General features: G+C 35.8%; 1 protein-coding gene, 1 long non-coding RNA gene and 1 pseudogene across 6 annotated transcripts; 1 reads left to right on the top strand and 2 right to left on the bottom strand.

Annotated features, from left to right (window-relative positions):
* Positions 1-2,493: 2,493 nt before the first annotated feature.
* Positions 2,494-6,331, top strand: LOC108170824 (uncharacterized). 2 transcript variants are annotated; one of them, XR_011572894.1, is made up of 5 exons: positions 2,494-2,870; positions 4,029-4,238; positions 5,300-5,485; positions 5,583-5,835; positions 5,988-6,331. It is a non-coding gene; the product is annotated as an uncharacterized lncRNA (long non-coding RNA). The 2 variants fall into 2 exon arrangements; XR_003766637.2 differs by having other exon boundaries at positions 5,271-5,485.
* LOC103412965 (probable disease resistance protein At4g27220) lies at positions 4,616-12,766 on the bottom strand. 4 transcript variants are annotated; one of them, XR_011572875.1, is made up of 8 exons: positions 12,538-12,766; positions 12,303-12,419; positions 11,641-11,747; positions 6,744-9,472; positions 5,982-6,650; positions 5,247-5,891; positions 4,918-4,979; positions 4,616-4,783 (listed from the first exon to the last, which is right to left on the bottom strand). XR_011572875.1 is itself a non-coding variant. In XM_070807681.1 (7 exons), the coding sequence occupies exons 4-7, from the start codon at positions 9,387-9,389 to the stop codon at positions 4,971-4,973; spliced, it is 3,969 nt and encodes a 1,322-aa protein (XP_070663782.1). In that variant the 5' UTR covers positions 9,390-9,472; positions 11,641-11,747; positions 12,303-12,419; positions 12,538-12,766; the 3' UTR covers positions 4,616-4,970. The 4 variants fall into 4 exon arrangements, 2 of the variants coding, with proteins under 2 accessions (XP_070663782.1, XP_070663781.1); XR_011572874.1 differs by having other exon boundaries at positions 4,918-5,891; XM_070807681.1 differs by having other exon boundaries at positions 4,616-4,979.
* A 1,050-nt stretch (positions 12,767-13,816) lies between these two features.
* Positions 13,817-15,025, bottom strand: LOC103422700 (18.1 kDa class I heat shock protein-like; annotated as a pseudogene).
* Positions 15,026-17,428: the final 2,403 nt, after the last annotated feature.

Here is a 17,428-nt window from a genome sequence, read left to right as displayed (position 1 = left end):
TTTCCATTGAAAAAACAATTATGATGTCCTTCTGAGTATCAAGTGAAGCCAACTTCAGACCTAAAGGATGATTTCTCAATGTGACAGCTTTTAACTCTTCGTGGCGACCACATTGGAAATTCCAGAGTCCAGGAAAAACTCCTTCATCATTTGAACCTTCATATTCATCGTCTCCGCAATATATAAGCCCTTGATGCAAGAGAAACCTCATACAAACAATTGATACACCTAATATAGTTTTACATTCCTTTCGTGCTTGGTGTTGCTTTAATAAAGCATCATAGGTTCTCCAAGCTTGGTTGAGGGCGCTATTCCGTCCTCCAACATGACCCTCCAACCTTTCCTTCTTCCAATTTCAAAACCCTTTACTAACAAAGCAATCACCGCAGGCTTGCTCTCCTGTATTTAGCTTAAACAGATAACAGCATAGACAACATGAAGCATCTTTCGCTATACTATCTTCCAACCAGTCAGAAACTCATAAACCAAGCAGATATAAACCTTCTCGGTCCCCCACTAGTATTCTTGTGGGGGAAGTCCTGGTCTGGAGTCTGAAAATGACCTTTTTGCATATATACTCCTCGAACTTGCTCTCGAACTCGAACATTTGGATGCTAATCCCAAATTCGAGTGCGCAGCAAGGCATCAACAGGAAGACCTTCCAAGTTGATTTCGACGCAAGCTTGTTTCGAGCTTTTGTCATTCTCCTTCGGAGACGATGACGACTCCATTGACTCATCATATGATTTTCTTTTCAAACACCTTTCCATGGCCGCTCTGCTTCAAAATTTTGGGTCTTTTAGCAAATATATCATACGAACCAGAAATTCTTCAAAATCCCAATAATTATTCCAGTATCATCCAACAACCAGAAATACTACAAAATCTTCCTGTATTACTGCAAGGGTACACGAAAAATCCATTGGATTAAATTTACTGAGGAAAAAGTATAAAAATAAAATAAAATAAAAAATATAAAAAAACCAGGGGCTTTTTACCTCTGGTGAGATGCAGAGAGCCAAAGGGAAGAGAAATTGGTGCTTCAGAGATCACTGGGCGTGCGTATGATTGAGAAAGGGTGACATTTGAGAGTGAGAAGAAGAGAGTTAAAAGAGTTTTTGAGTCCTCAAATGTCTGAGAGGGAGAAAGGGAGGGAAACAAAGGCGAGGAAAGAACTTGCAGGCAGTGATAGGGTAGTGGGGGCACTTTGGGCTTTAAGGGCATTTTTGTGTTTTTGTCCGACCAAAAATATTTTTTTTCTTTAATACAATGATTACACAAACTCGTCACTCCAAGATTCAAACCTAATATCTCTCACTTACAAGTGATGATGAATACCACTAAATCACAATATTGAATGTCAATTGTTAAACAATGATCTATTTACACAAACTCAAAATGGACTGGACTAAAGAGTACAAGAGAGAGTCGAGTAGGCCGCTTCATAGACAACAAAATTTATTTCAAGATAGATATGTTGGGTACTACAATTCCAGTTACGTTATTAATATATAATATCAATATTATTTGTAGTTTGATATAAATATTTAGACAATCAAAATTTGTCGTTCAGTCAAATAGTGCAAAAGAGATAAATTAAGGTCAAATGTGAAATTTTCAAAAAGATGCTATTTCTTACTTAGGGGTGAAACGGTAGAGTAAAATATTGTTAGCCAGTGAAAGAGAGAATCAAAGAGTGGAGGAGGAATTATTTTGCGATTCATAAGTGTAATCCTAGCTTAGGAGCCACACTAATCTTCCCTGCATTGTTCTAATTTTATGAGATGCACATGAAGGAGATTTCATGGTGGTTTGCTCGCAGCGAATTTAAGAGAACATTGATGCTCGAACGATGAAGATTTTGGTTGTCAAATTGGGCTCTTATTTGCTAGGGAGTTCATGTTTCAATTTAAGGTTTTGGAGGGAGACACAAAAAAGGAAATGGATTAATTACGATCTCTAACGAAATCCAACACAAAGGAGCTTGATGGCGTGACCAATGCTCCAAAACTTCATAATTTTAAGATACAATCCAATTGTAGTATGAAAAAAATTCACATTGCGGTATTTTGGATGTTGGAATCGGAACATTCGGTTCACTAAAACGACACTTACATAAGAAAAAGACAAGGATTGAGCTTTCCAAATTTTCCTTCTTTGCGATGGTGGGCTCTGCAAATCATGGATGCCATATTGCAAAATCCAGCAAATCATGGTGGGCTCTGTCAGTTAACCTTTATTTTTCATTTCTATTTCAAATTATTTTATTTCTTTTCCTTTTCATTTTGTTTCTTTTTATTTAGATTAAAAGTAAAATTAATGGTATTTTTTTTATTTATAACTCGTAAGTAAGAAATTTTATATTCAATTATTATCATATATAAATTTAAATTATATTATTTCTAACCACAATTATCATTAAAACGTATTCCACCTCATCTCACATACCAAAATCAATTTTGGTGATAGATAATATCGTATATTCTATAAAAAAAAATACGGAAAAGAATTAAGATGTAAAAAGTGTGAGAAACCCATTTTCTCTCCTCCTCCCGTATCCTCTCTCCTCCTCGTCTTTTGAGCCGCAACAGGAGCCCATTAAACAGCAAGCCGACGACTGCCGAGTGCCGGCGCAAGAGCTCTGTCGTCCACGTGTCACCAAAGGCTCTCAAACTACACATCCAGAATGCTCTTGCCGTCCTTTATCCAATCCCCAAGTTGGTTTCTATAAATTCGTAGGCGATTTTCCTCAACTTCAAATTTAAGAAACGGTGACCCAGGGTTTCCGGCCAACTTCCGGCCATATCGCCGGAATTGGAGCTCGACCCAAGTGGTAGAAATGATCCTCTTCTCGTGGGCTGTTCTCCAATGTAAGTTATTTTTCTAAAATCTCAACTTTCAGTTTTGGGATTGATTTTTGATTTCGAATTTTTATTCGATATTCTGTATGAATGTCGGAGATGAGACTTCTGGTATTGCACTCTGTAGTTGAAGCATGTCTATAACATGATGTGGGATTGAACTCTGTAGAACCTTGTATTGTTTTGAAATAGGCAATGAATGAACTCTTTTGCATAGGTATTATAAAATTCATGGAAAGAATGTGAAAATGTGGTAGGAAATTAGAAAATGGGGCCAAAATCATGTTATGATGAACTCAAATTTCAGCCCAAAACCCAAAATTCAATCCCGACGCATCCTGATATCGAAAACATTTTGTGAATCCCGAAAATTAGGAATACCGAAATTTTGATTCAAGATTGGTTTTCAAATTCTCGTTTTGAAAATTTTCGATTTGGGATTCGAAATTCCATTTTCAGTTTGGAACCCCATACAGAGCCACCCCTACACACACAAATTTACTAATTCTAATTCAAAGTCTTTTACAAGTCTTGCTTGTGTTTTGTCTCCATCTGTGTGTGTCTGACTGCGAGTGTCCCACAACTGGCAGCCATAAAAGATTGCAAGTCTTTAATTGTGATCCTTGAAATATATCTGTGATCGGAGCAGTCTGCCCCCACCACCCTCCTCATAATTTGCTTGGGAACTCCTTCCCCTCTCCCTCTCTCGTTCAGCAAAGCCATTGCTTGAAACTGACACACAAATAAAGACAGTGATCGAGGGAGGAGGGAGACATTGATATTTTGATTGAGGATAGAGAAAAAACATCTCCACCTGCTCTATAACCCCACCATGTTTGATCTCTGAATGCAAGCAAGTTCAAATATCATGTTACTCATCATGGTAAGGAAATGGAATGACATCTTGACGACATGACTTTTTTCCAGAAACAGAAATAGAAGATGGCCTTTGAAATCACTTATAGTGATTGTATAGCATTCTTTTCTATATTTTTGATATTTGTATGCTGTTGGTTACACTTCATTATGTTTGTTCAAAATCCTCATGGTATGTTTCTTCATTGTGTTGTGTTATGGTTGCAATTACTTGTCTTGCCTGACTGACATGTTATTTCTGCGTATGTATTTTTCTTTCTTACCTCAATCTGGTCTTGTTTTCGCATGAAGTTTATTTTCGCCCACGGGTCACCAACGGCCGTCAAATTACATATCCAGACTCCTCTTTCCATCCTCTTTCCAACTCCCAAGTTAGTTTCTACAGATCCGTAGCCAAATTTCCTCAATTTCATATCAAAGAAACGGTCACCGCGGTTTTCCGGCCAATATTCTCGACCCAAGAGGTATAAATGATCCTGTCCCGGTGGGCTGTCCTCCAATGTAAGTTCTTTTCAAAAATTTCAACTTTCAGTTTTGGGATCGATTCATGATTTCAAATTTTTATTCGATTTGTGTTAATTGTTCTGTCTGTGATATTTTTGGAGCCCCTAGATTGAACTCTTTTGCATATGTATTATAAAATTCATGGAAAGAATGTGAAAATGTGGTAGGAAATTATAAAATGGGGGCCAAAATCATGTTATGATGAAGGCAATTGCGTAGCCTGATTCCGTGTTTATTCATAATGCTTGTAGTTTGAGTGTTTGCAAGTTTGAGTAGCGTAAAGTTTTTCTTGTTTAATCTTATTCATTTATTTTTACATAAGCATTTCTCATTTCTTGGTGCAAATAAACATACATTAATAATGCGAACTTAGATACAAACAGTAACAATCACACTCGAAATTTATTATACATGCATAAAATAAGCAACATAAATAGTATTTTTGGAATGAAAGTCTGATGCAACAAATGACATTTTATTGGTTTGTACATATGAGATGGTAAACGAATTGTTGAAGCCACAACCTTCTTTGAATTGTTGTTCTGCATGCATTGGAGAATATTAGAAATCACTGAAACTCAAATAAGTTGAAACGGTTATGCTTATTGTATATGTGTTTCCGAAAATAGCAGTTTTTACTAAGCCTAGAAGAAGTTGAAGATGGAGACATGTTAACCTTTGTGCTTGATCAATTAATTGTGTTCGTCCTCCCTCTCGATTTCATCATCTTCACCCTTCCTGTGTTAGAAATAAAAGGCAGATATTTTCTTGAGATCTAATTGAGTTTTCAAAAGAAGAAAAACATATCTAAATACACTCTAGTGTGCACATACGCACATACATATATGTGTGTGTGTGTGTGTATGGTTTTTGACTAAATTTTGATTACACTTTCGTCAAACTAAATCTGAACTGTTGATTATGCTTTGCCTAAATTTGTTGTCGAATTTTTTGTGGTGTTTGCCATAAATGATTGGAAATTAAAAACCTTATATTAAAGCATACCTTGTGACGTAAATATTCCTTAAGAGTGGCATTGAGGTCCCCCTTCCATTCAGCCACTCCCAACGCGGTGCGTACTTGCAATCGGGGATGTGTGGCAATAAGCTTTGGAGCTAATAAGCTTAAGTTTTGCACGTCATCAAACTCCAATAACTCCAAAGACGGCAACTTCAAAGTATAAGCTTCACCACAAAAATACTTGAGTTTTGGCAGACTTTCAAGCTTGATGGACTTCACTTTAGGTAATGTAATTGTTTCATCAGTTTCTTCTTCTGCGGCAACGATTTCTTCCATCTTCTCACAGTTATGAACTTCTATGTCCTCTATACTCACGAGAAGTTTGACTATGGACGATGAAAACAAGTATTTCAACTGGTTGCAAAAACCAACCTCCAGCGATTTCAAGTTTCCGAAGCTGCTTCCTGTCAACATCGGTTGTGAACTACCCATCTCCCAAACACGCGTTAAACCTGGCAATCTATCTAACCGCAAGGAACTCAATTTATTGAATGCTTCAATGGAGTGACTACTTTCTTCATGCTTCGGTCCCTTGAGTTGGAAAATCACTTCCATCGAATTACAGTCACTTACAGTAAGATTTTCGAGATTATCATTATCATTTGAGTCCTCAAGATTAGTTTGTGTAACCTAGAAAATTAAGCACGATCAACAAGATGATACAATACTGATTAAAAGTTGTACTTATAGAGGTTAATTGAACCTGATTTAAAAGCTTACCTCCAGGTTAATTGGACGTGGCAATATTTCAATGGGGCGGTGGGCGTTTGGTCTTGAATATGGTGCGCATCCACATCCAGCAGGGCACCAATTTGATGAACGTGTTGGAGAAGTGCTGAAATCATGACTTGTTGAATCCTTCTTCAAGTTATTCTCCAACTTCTTTCTTTGTGGAATTACAACACCCAATGTCTTCAAATTTTCACATCTTTTCACGTGCATTTTTTTTGTGGATGACCGTAGAAATGTAAATCCCTCTGGACAAAGACTTGTGAGACGAGGCAGGTCTTCTAGTTCAAATGTGTTCAGTTTCGGAAACAAAATCATGTATTTTGTCGCCTCTTCTTCAATTTCCTCTGGGATTCTGACTATAGCTTCCATGTCCGGGCATTTTAATATCTTTACCTCTTCAAGATTCAAAAGTTTTCGGGCAATTAAATGCAAGAACACATATTCTAGACCAGAACATTCTCTCATTTCCAAATATCTCAAATTTTGGAAGCCTTGAAATCCAGATGGAATGTTTTTCAAATCAAATAGCACACCTTCAAACTTCATACGTCCCAATACTACCTCTTCTAAACTTGGAAACCATGAAATGCACTTTGATGGAAATATTGCTTTTTCAAATACGCCTGCAGATTGATGCTCAACCCTTGCCGTTGTTTCCTGAAAAAGAAAAATCATTATCAGTTAAACAATTTCAAATTTCCACATATCGGCTGCCTCCTCATATCATAGAGATTGGAGAGTGGGACATACCTCTTGGTTGGAGTATAGCTTCTTGGCTTGGAAGAAACCAACCAAACTCCCTAGACCCTCGAGAGTCAAATTGGTTAATTTATCGAAAGATATCATATCGGCTTCCTCCTCATGTTCCCTCCCCTGCTTCGACACAATTTCTTCCATTTGACCACATCCATCAATGTTTAATTCTTTGAGTTGTACCAAGTTTCTTGCTACTGATAATGAAAAGGCATATTTTAAGACACCACAAAATACCAATTCAAGGAATCTTAGGTTGGTCAAAAACCCACTTGTTCCATTTGCAAGATACTCGATATGTGGACAATTCCAAAGCTGCAAATCTTTCAAATCTTGAAATCCTTCTTGGTCTAAATCAGTGAGGACAGAGAAATTCTTAACCTCCGACAAATACAATTTTTTAGATTTTTTCAACAAAAGTTTGACTGCTTGACTCTCCTCCAACTCCCTTGCATCACTTTCACTAATCTCCAAACAATTTTCGAATGCATAAGTACTCATCTCTGAAAAAAGCCGTCCCCATGTTGCACAGCGTATAAGGAATCTTATTGTTGGGCTTTTCAAGACTATGTCTTTTGTCAACAAGTGGATGACACTGGGTATCTCTATGGCTAGAACCTTCAAATGATCGGACAGAGACATCACCTCAGAAATGCTTGCCATCCCCTTTTCTTCTCTTCCTCTTCCAATTTCCCATTCGTTAAAGCTATTAACCATATACAACTCTTCAAGTCTACATAAGCTGGAGAAGATACCATGTGGAATCACCTCAAGTTCCTCGCAGTTTGTCGTATCTAACAACCTTAACTGTTTAAGTCGTCCAATTTCCCTCGGCAACTCACGCATGGAATAACAATCCCGAAAGCTGAGGATTTCTAAATTCTCCAAACTCCCAATAACATCAGTAGACGTGCCATCAAAATTAGACCCATCTAGGCACAAGGTCCGCAGATTCTTCAGTGATCTTAATGAGACTCGGTTTTTCATTTCCTTTCCCACCAAAGCTAAAACCTTCAGTTCTTTCATCGCCTTACAAATGTTGTTCATGCTACCTTCTGAAAAAAGTCCTTCCATCGTCTGTAGAAGCTCAAGTTTTGGGCATTTCAAACCAACTGGAATCTCCAAATCGCCAACAAGTGAGATTGTAGTGTAATGGTCATATGTAGCTAAATTTGGCCACCCTTTATTTTCAGCATCACTTCTTATCAAAAATCCTTTTTTATCTCTTGAAGCAATCCATATGGCAACATCGCGAACTACGTCATGCATTTTTGTAGCCTCACTCTTGCCACTATCTAGCAACAAAAACCTTCTTTTTAGTTGGTCAACCAAAGAATGCACTCTATTTCTTGCATCTTCCAAAGTAACGCTGCTGCTAAAATATCCTCGACCCCACCCATATCGAACCAAATACTCAATTGGAATATCATAGTCTTCTGGAAATAAACAACAAAGTAAAAGACATGACCTAACTTCATCACTCTCCAATCTATCATAACTCCATTTTATGCTAGAAAAAACTGTGTCATTCACTCCAGGGATGTTCACTGGGGTAGAATTTCGCATCTGATTAAGGGCATCATCCCATTCATGCTTGTTTTTCTTTTCTAGGGCTTTTCCAACAGTTACAATTGCAATAGGTAAACCTCCACATTCCTTCAATACATCTTTTGCAGTGGAACGTAAATCAGGATCATTAAAGGATTCACCCACCATTTCTCGAAAGAGCTCCTGTGATTCTTCTGGTGTTAAAATCGGGACTGCAATAATTTGTTGACTTCGCATCCTGTTGCAAACGTCCGAATCTCGTGATGTCAACAAAACTTTGCACCCTTCATGAGCATTTCCAGAAGGGAGTCCTATAGCCTCAAAATCAAGCACTGCCCAGACATCATCTAATACAATCAGGATCCTCTTTATTTCCATGAGTCTCCTATGTAGCCTTCGTGCTCTTCCGGACTGGGTTTCCTCCTTCAATTCCAAACCTATTTCCTCTGCAATTTCCAACTGGATCGTCCTAATACTTGGACTTTGAGACACAGTTGCCATTACAATTTTATCAAACAGGTTCAGTTTTGCCAATCTTATGATGATTTCTTTCACCATTGTGGTTTTACCCACACCCCCCATTCCACAAATCCCGATCTTTCGTACTTCTTCCCTCTTAAAACCCTCTATCACCTCATTCATCTTTGCCCTTCTGGACTTAAAATCCTTAAAAACATTTTCGAATGTTGACCATATCTCTGGTGGAGGTGCAGGATAGGCCACATTTTCAAATCTTCCTTCGTTTTGGAGCTGAAGAACTTCTTGTTTAATCTTATAGGCTCTCCGACTCAAGCTCCATCGATACACACATCGCCTTTTCTTGTTAATTTCATCCTCAAACTGCAACACTTTTTTGACCATGTCGTCGTTCACATTATTTAGCCAACTCTGAACATCAGGTTTGATCCTTTCACTGTTCCTTTGGGCAGCATCTACCAATCCTTGCACTCCATCTTTCTTGTCAAAAAGCTTTTTTATCTCACCCTTAAGATTTTCCAGGTTGGAATGGTAATTAATCAAATAGCCAAACTCTGTTCCTATTGGTGTGACCAAGCACTCTCCAACTTTTGAGGCAATTGCAATTATAATTTCCATTTCCTTTTGAAATCAAGGACTACGGCTGGAATGCTTCTCTTTGTTGGTGGCTTTTTTAAGTCCCGCGCTCAGTGCTCTGATGCCTAAACCAAAGAAGCACCCCAACACAACATTAATAATCATATATTTTTGTCCTGTTTAAATATAAAGGGGGTGTATTCAATTAGGAATTTGAGAGATTTTAATTGATTTATAAATTTATGAATTTTTTTGGAGTTTACCTGATTTGTAGAGATTCCATGTAAAATTTTGATTCAATTCCCTCGAAATCTCATGGGGAAGAGGTGAGATTTGTGAATGCTTAAAATACACTACAAAATCTCTCCAATTCCCTCTAATTCCTCAACTTTTCTAAATTCTTTAAATTCTAATTCTAATTGAATACACCTGGAATGTTATAAACTTCTTTAAAATTCTAATTGAATACACCCAGATTTCTAAGGATTTTAATAAATTATCTTAAAATCCTGATTGAATACACATTGAATTTCAGAGAATCGCTTAAAATCCTGATTGAATACCCGTGGATTCATTAAGGATTTTAGTGATATTTCTATTTACTTGTAAGTTAAAGGCTTTATGTTCGATTCTTGCAAAAGATGAATTTAAACAACATTATTGTAAGCCCATTGTAAAGCTTACACCATACAGCAAGCAACGTGATATATCAGGTTTTTTCAATTATTTTATTTCTTTATATTTTTGATTTATTGTTTTTTTCATTCATCCTTATCCCATTACCATAGACCCCACACCTCCTCTAGTTTTTTTTTTTTTTTTTTTTTCAGCAACCCTCATGGTTCGTTTCAAAATTCAAGCGTCTCCTTCCTCCATCGCCCACTATTTATGACAGTTTTGAGCCCAGACAGAAAACTTATCTATTTTTTTCTCTATCTTTATCTTTTGTTTGAGTTTTGTGTAGATCTTTGTTATTTTTCCTCTATGACTCATACTTAAGGCTTAAGCATCACTTAGTTCAAACCCGAAACGATATGAAGCCTTGCCACAAAGTCCCACCTGATGCTTATCAAATTATCTCTTTGTTATAATTTCTTCGTAAAAAATATTTTTTTCTCCTAAAATTAAAATATAATTTTACCTTCAAGATAATGAAAATGGTGGATGTTTATATTTTGAAATTATTATGTATACATTTTAGTGAGAGAATTATTTTGTATATATCGTTGATTGGTACGTTTAGTTTTAGTGTTGGTACGTTTAATTCTAGTTTATGGTACGTTTTATTTTAGTTTTGGTTATTTTAATTTTAATTTTTGGCACATATCATTGGTTGATAACTTAATAATATGTGTCTTTGTTTTGGATTAATAAAAATAATAAATTTGGTTTGAAGAAGGCTAGATTTCGGAGCTACTTTTTGAATAAATTGGTGGATCAATGGCACTTCATGTAATTTTGAATTTCAAAAAGAAGGACATTTTAGAAAACATGGCACCAAAATTGTAGAAAATAGTTTAATAAAAAAGTCTAAATGCTAGGGATGTTGCACCTAGATCAAAATTCCCCTTACTTATATCTATATATTTGAAATAATTGTAAATTAAATCTTGAACCAATTCACATTCTTCATCTTTAAGTAGGTACTTTAATCTACATAAAATAATTTCCCCATATCTATATGTGAAATGTAGGTAAAATAAATTTGAACCAAATCACATCCTTTATGTTGTAGGTAAATTATTTTGCATGTATTATTACATACATTAAGCACATTTGATTGTTATTATATATGTGTAGTAAAATAATTTACCCATATCTATATAGAATATAATTAAATAATTTTGAAAAAAAAATAACATTCTTATATTTTGTTGGTAACTAATGCTCCCATATTTTGAAAACGGAAAAATTAAACCAAAAAAAAAAATCCTAATTTATGAAAATTTGAAAAGCAATTAGGGAATTTAAAAAGGAAAAAAAATAAAATAAAACAAATGAAAACCGTAGAATCATATACTTTTATTATTAATATGCAATGAAATCATGATATTAAAATTTGTTTTTAATCTGACATGAGTTACTAGGGATATTTTAAACATCTAAAAATACAAAATTGTGTGAAGTCAAAACCTAATCAATAAAATTGTTGAGCTGGATCCTGAAATAGAATATCTGGTGGGCACTAGATTATAAAACTAACATTTTAGTTTCTTAGTCAAGCAGGATAAAAATAAATGCCTAAAACAACAAATATTGGACAGAAATAGAGTTTTCGAGAAGTACTACATACCTGTATTGTAAATCAACGCAATGCAATTGTCCAACATAGTAAAATTGAAACTTTGAAATCTATGCCTTGTTCAGCAACAAATCATATGTCTGGTACTGGTAGTGGTGCTTCACGAATTTGCAAGAAAATTTGAATGTTGAATGTTAGCATGCACAAGGAGGAAAGATGATGCACATCAATGCAAATATATGAACAGATAACTTCAATGGGGAAGAGTTAATAAGAGCTTTCTAACAATATAAATAGGAGAAGTGAAAAAAAATATATATGTAAAAAACCCGAAGGCCCTTTTTTTTTCTCAAGAGGTAAAGTCAATGAGTTTTTGTTAGGAAAATATACTATGATGAGTTTTAGTTAAAGAAAATTGAATTTCAATGGGTAAAGTTATATTTTCAATTGACAGTTTCACTGCATGTGTATATTTATTTACTCATTATTATTTTACAGCATACAAATTTCTAATAGTTTACATTTCACCACCATATAGCAGACATGATTTAAAACTTTTTGTATTGAGTGAGAAAAGTAAAAATTCGATTATAAGGGGGGGATTAGCTCAATTTCAGTTGACGTGGATGAACATCAAAATGCATAAACATATAGTACAAACACCTAAAACAACAAATATTGAAAAGAAATGAAGTTTCTAAGAACATACGTACCTATATTGTAATCAACCAAATGCAACTAACCGGTAGGGAAAAAAAATGAAATTGTGAAATCTATGCCTTGTTCAATAACAATATGTCTAGTGCTGGATCTGGTACTTCACGAATTTGCTAGAAAATATATTGTAAAACCAAACACTTTTGTTTCTTAGTCACACATGGGTAAAAATAAACACCTAAAACAACAAATATTGAAAAGAAATAAAGTTTCCAAGATGTACATACGTACCTGTATTGTAAATCAACCCAATGCAACAGTTCGCTAGAGTAAAAGTGAAATTTTGAAATCTATGCCTTATTCAACAACAACTCATGTGTCTGGTGCTGACATTGTTACTTCATGAATTTGCTAGAAAATATGAATGTTGAATGGTATCATGCACAAGGAGGACATATTATGTTACCTCAGCAATGCAATGAGCAGATAACTTCAATGGGGAAAGGTTAATAAGAGTTCTCTAACAATATAAATAGAGAAGCAAAAAAAAAATATTTAACGAGCATTACCTCAAGAGGAGGTGATTCTGAAGTAAGGTATTTTCATTCTTTTTTAACAAGAAAAAGACAAAGGGAAAGAGAATGGGATGCATTGCTTTCGAACCCATTTTGTATTTCTCTTTATCAAGAAAAAAGTGAAAAAGATTTGGATACTTTGCTTACGAACCATATGGTACTTTCTTTAACAAAAAAGAAGAAGGATAAAGTGAAAGAAAAATTGGATGCATTGCTTCCCAACCCCACATTCTCAAGGCACAATACATGGCTTGAGCCATCCTCATTCGTTCGAGGCATCACATTATTTTACAGTACAAACATCACAATTAGAATTGGTAATCTATTTCGAACAATAGTAGGGCTACTATTAGTCGTAGCATATAAATTCTATACAAATTTGTTTGAAAGTGTTTTTTTAAGAAACTCCTTCAAAAGCATACTATTGTCTCCAATTCGCCTGCCTGCGAAGAAAGCATATTAAGAGCTGCTCACAATTGAGGGAAGGACATCCTAACCAACAAATCTCAAAGCCATTTTTTTTAAAATCTCAATTGTACGCCATGGGTCTTGCCTTTTGCTGCCTAGAAATCCTTTCTCCAGTTTTAGAAGCTTGGTTAAAACTTTTCATTCAAACTGATCCAATCAGAGCTTTAAAATCTAAAAACTCACAAAAATGTTTTGCGCATTGAAAGTGAGACAGAGGAGAGAGAAGACGGGATGTAGGTGTAGAGAGACGAAGAGGGAGAAGTGAGAAAGGGGCTTGGCAATGGTATGATACCGCGTGAAAAAATATAGAGTGAAATGACAAGTAACAGAAAAATAATATAACTTTCACATTCGAACATGAAACCTAATGAACTTTACCAAAAAGTTTAAATCTAAATTTTTACTACAAAAGCTGTTTTCCGATTATCCTCACTTAATATTATTTTCAAACGCGTAAATCCAAATTTGTATCAAATTAACCACGCACAAGTCATTATTTTACAAACAATTACACAAATCACTCTTTTTTGGGCACTCTATTTCATAATCTTATTTCCTAAGAACACAACATTCATAATCTTATTATTTCACTATTAATTAACCATTGATTTCAACGGCTTTGACGTCAGGCTTCTTCACCTCTGTCTTTGGTACGATCACACTCAGAACTCCATTCTCCATGGCAGCCTTAATCTGATCGACCTTTGCATTCTCCGGAAGCTGAAATCTTTCAAGAACTTGCCTCTGCTCCTTACCACTCTATGCCACTTGTCGTGTTTGTCCTCCTTCTCCACATTCTTCTCTTCGCTGATCTAAAGCACCCTGTTGTCTTCCACCTCCACCTTCACCTCATCCTTCTTCTGTTGGATAGTGGCCAAATTAGTGGCCAAGTGGACAATAAGCCAAATGCCTTTTGGCTAGTAAACTAAACAAAGAAAAGTTTGGTGGACATCATGAGTAAAGACACAATGATGATGCTTGTTGAAAAAAAAAAGGAAGGTCATGATGATGTTTGTAAAGTAATGATTATTCCTTTACTTTGGATTTTTTATTGGATGCTTTTGTATGGATAAAGGTTGCAGCCGAATGTGGGAGAGATGGGGGGAGCGGCATCAGATAAGAGCCATACCAGGGAGAGCGTTCGGCTCTCCCATTTGAAACAGTGATGCTCCTTCCCATTTGTTTGTAATCCCCTTTTGTTAGTAATCCCTCAATCAAAGATGTTGCTGCCACATGTTGTGTAGCTTTTGGGAGTGATGGTATTTGATGTGTGTCCATCTTCTCCAAATTGTTCTTTGTGAGAGTGAGAGCTATTGGGTGTATGTGAGATTTGGGTTTGAGAGTTAAAACTCTATTTGTAATCTCCTTTTGATATTAGTGGAATTTCCTCGCCGTCTCGGAACTGGACGTAGGCTTTCGTCGAACCAGTATAAATCCTTGTGTCATTTGGATTATTTGTCTTATCATATTTTGCCGTTGTAGTTTATTGGTTTCATATTTGACGCTTCCGCACATCATCTTCAGCCCCAAAATGTCTGTTTTGAACACGTGGGTTTCGGGGGTCTCCTTCCAGTCGACTGTAGTGTTCATAAAAGCCGATTTTCCCGAGAAAAATCAGGGAATGTAGAGAGTGATGAGGATGAAGGGAATGGGAAATCCTTGAAAGGGTCACACAAGTTGAGAGAGAATTGGTCGAAGATGCTGTTGCCTTGTTGAGAGTTGGGGATAAGCAACATTTTGAAAAAAAAGAAGATAAATTATAAAAACTACATCAACTATGGTTGAACCACAATCTCATACTTTATGTATTAAATATTACAATGTCATACATTAACTTATGAATTCGTTGCAATGTCCAACCTCCATTAAATTTGTTAAATGATAACTTGGCAATAATGGGACCCACTCATAATTTAAAAATTAAATAAGTCAAGAATTTTTAATCTGAAAAAATTAAAATTATTAAAAACCCCATTTCTCCTCGTGTCTCTCTCGTTGCTTCTTGATGGTTGTCTGCGGCGAGTCCTCTGTCATGGAAACCACCTGAACTCGAGATCAGGCTACCGTATGAGCTTCCCGCCCGCGATTCCTAGACCTGGCGATGATCGAGACTTTTCCAATCCTCATTTATCCGTCGTCAAGGTTCTAAAGATCAGCAAGGGAGCTCTCGAGTGCATCATGAGAATTTGAAGATCATTATCGCCGTTGCTGATGTGGTTGTCGCTGCTGGTGGAATCGAGTACCTAGGAATTTTGGAGTAGTGGAAGGCGTCGTTCTAGGGAAGGAGGAGGAACTCGATGGAGTCAGGGGATGAGATCTTTTCGGTGAGGTAGTCTGCGAGTCTTCTCTATTCCCTTCTCTCCTTCATTTGCGCATAGTCTCCACCGATGCCCAAAAATCATTTTACCCATAACATCATGGGTTTAAATTAAAATTAAATCTTAATTTTCTCTGGTAGAGAAATAGTCTAGTGTTTTGGTCCAGTGGCCATGAAGGTTTCGTGGGATTTGAATCCCACTCCGGGAACTCGTAAATCTATTGGGATTTTAAGGGTTTGTAAATTTTGATTTGTGAGGTTTGGGAATCGCGTCCTGCTTGTAATTGCCGGATCCACATTCAATTCACGTTTTTTGGATCAAAAATTGGGTTTTGAATTTTCTTTCTGGAAAAAATTATATGCTTTGGTTTGTTTGGTTGCTCGGAAAATTGTGGGGGGGGTGGGGGGTTAAGGGAGGATTGGGGATGAAGGGGGGAGGAGGGCTGCGGCTGAGAGAGGTTTTTTAAAATTGATTTTAATTGTAAATGAAAATTAATAATTTTTTATTAATTAATTAATTTTTTATTCCAATTGTCAAAAGAGTGAGCGTCAAAAGAGTGAGCTACACTCCTAGCACCTCATCATTTAACATTTAAAATTGATAGAATATTTAAAGGAATTCATAAGTTGAGGTATGACATTATAATGTTTAAAACATGATATATAAGATTGTGGTTCGATTCATAATTGAGATAATTTTTTTATAATTTATTCAAAAAAAACCTAAGGAAAACTAATGAAAAGAGTTTGAAAACTTTGAAGTTTAACGATAAGGACAAAATAAAAGGTAAAATGAATAGTACCATAATTGACTTTTTAGTGTAAAAATATGTTTTTTCGTTAAAGTGAACAGTACCGGAAATTTTTCGTTAAAGTTCCCAAAAACCTATTCATGGTTGAGATAATTTTTTTATAATTTATTCAAAGAAACCTAAAAAAGGGTCGTACCCAGTGCACAAGGCTCCCGCTTTACACAGGGTCTGGGAGAGGTGAATGTCGGCTAGCCTTACCCCCATTTATGAAGAGGCTGCTCCCAAGTCTCGAACCCGAGACCTACCGCTCATGGGAAACCTAAAAAAAAAAAAAAAAAAAAAAAACTTGATGTGGTTTTGTTTGGCTGCCTAGGGAATCAAATTGGAGTCGGTAGGGAGAGTTCTTGCTTGGCTTCACTGGTTGGTGAAGGGCGTGGGTTAGTGACGTATTTATAACGAGTCAAAGACGTTTCTGGAAAATTCCAGGTGCCGGAAAACTAGGAAGAGCATGAAACCCAACAGCAATGAAGGCAAAACAGAAGTTGCTAGAAACTTCGTGAATGAAAAAGAATTGGGCTTTGACCAAAAAAAAAAAAGAGAAAGAAATTGGGATAGAAGAGAGAAAAGAATTCCACTAAACTAGCTTTACTGCCGGTGCGGGCGTGCAGATGTTCTTTTTTTATTTTTTTTATTTTTATTTTATTATCAATTTGGCCTATAGATTTCAGTTTGTTTTTCACATTTGTACTTAATATTTATGAGCTAGAACTTTGATCAGCCATTGGTAATTGGCTAGGTATAAGATTGATTCTCCTAATCTTATGGTGCACAATAAAATGCTTTATTTCAATCTTATGGCGTATAGAACCTTACTGACTGGGCTCTGTGGAGGATTTTTCTTTTTAGGCTTAGATCCTTTTATGTGTGTTTTGATAATATTTTATGTATTATTTTGTACACATCACATTACTTTTTTTTTTTTTTTTTTATGAACAAAACGATATTATTTTTACGGGAGATGAATAAACAACAGGGTGAAGTGTCGATTTAGTCCCTGAACTATCACATCA

Source organism: Malus domestica, chromosome 11, assembly GCF_042453785.1.
Source record: "Malus domestica chromosome 11, GDT2T_hap1".
Classification (NCBI taxonomy): domain Eukaryota; kingdom Viridiplantae; phylum Streptophyta; class Magnoliopsida; order Rosales; family Rosaceae; genus Malus; species Malus domestica.
Note: the sequence above shows the minus strand (reverse complement) of the source record. Positions and strands in the feature narration are given on the sequence as shown.

Coding starts and splice junctions, on each gene's coding strand:
- LOC103412965 (XM_070807680.1), bottom strand. CDS start 9,389: ATGGAAATTATAATTGCAATTGCCTCAAAAGTTGGAGAGTGCTTGGTC. Junction 6,651..6,743: donor AGCTATACTCCAACCAAGAG/GTATGTCCCACT, acceptor TTTCTTTTTCAG/GAAACAACGGCAAGGGTTGA. Junction 5,892..5,981: donor CACGTCCAATTAACCTGGAG/GTAAGCTTTTAA, acceptor TTAATTTTCTAG/GTTACACAAACTAATCTTGA.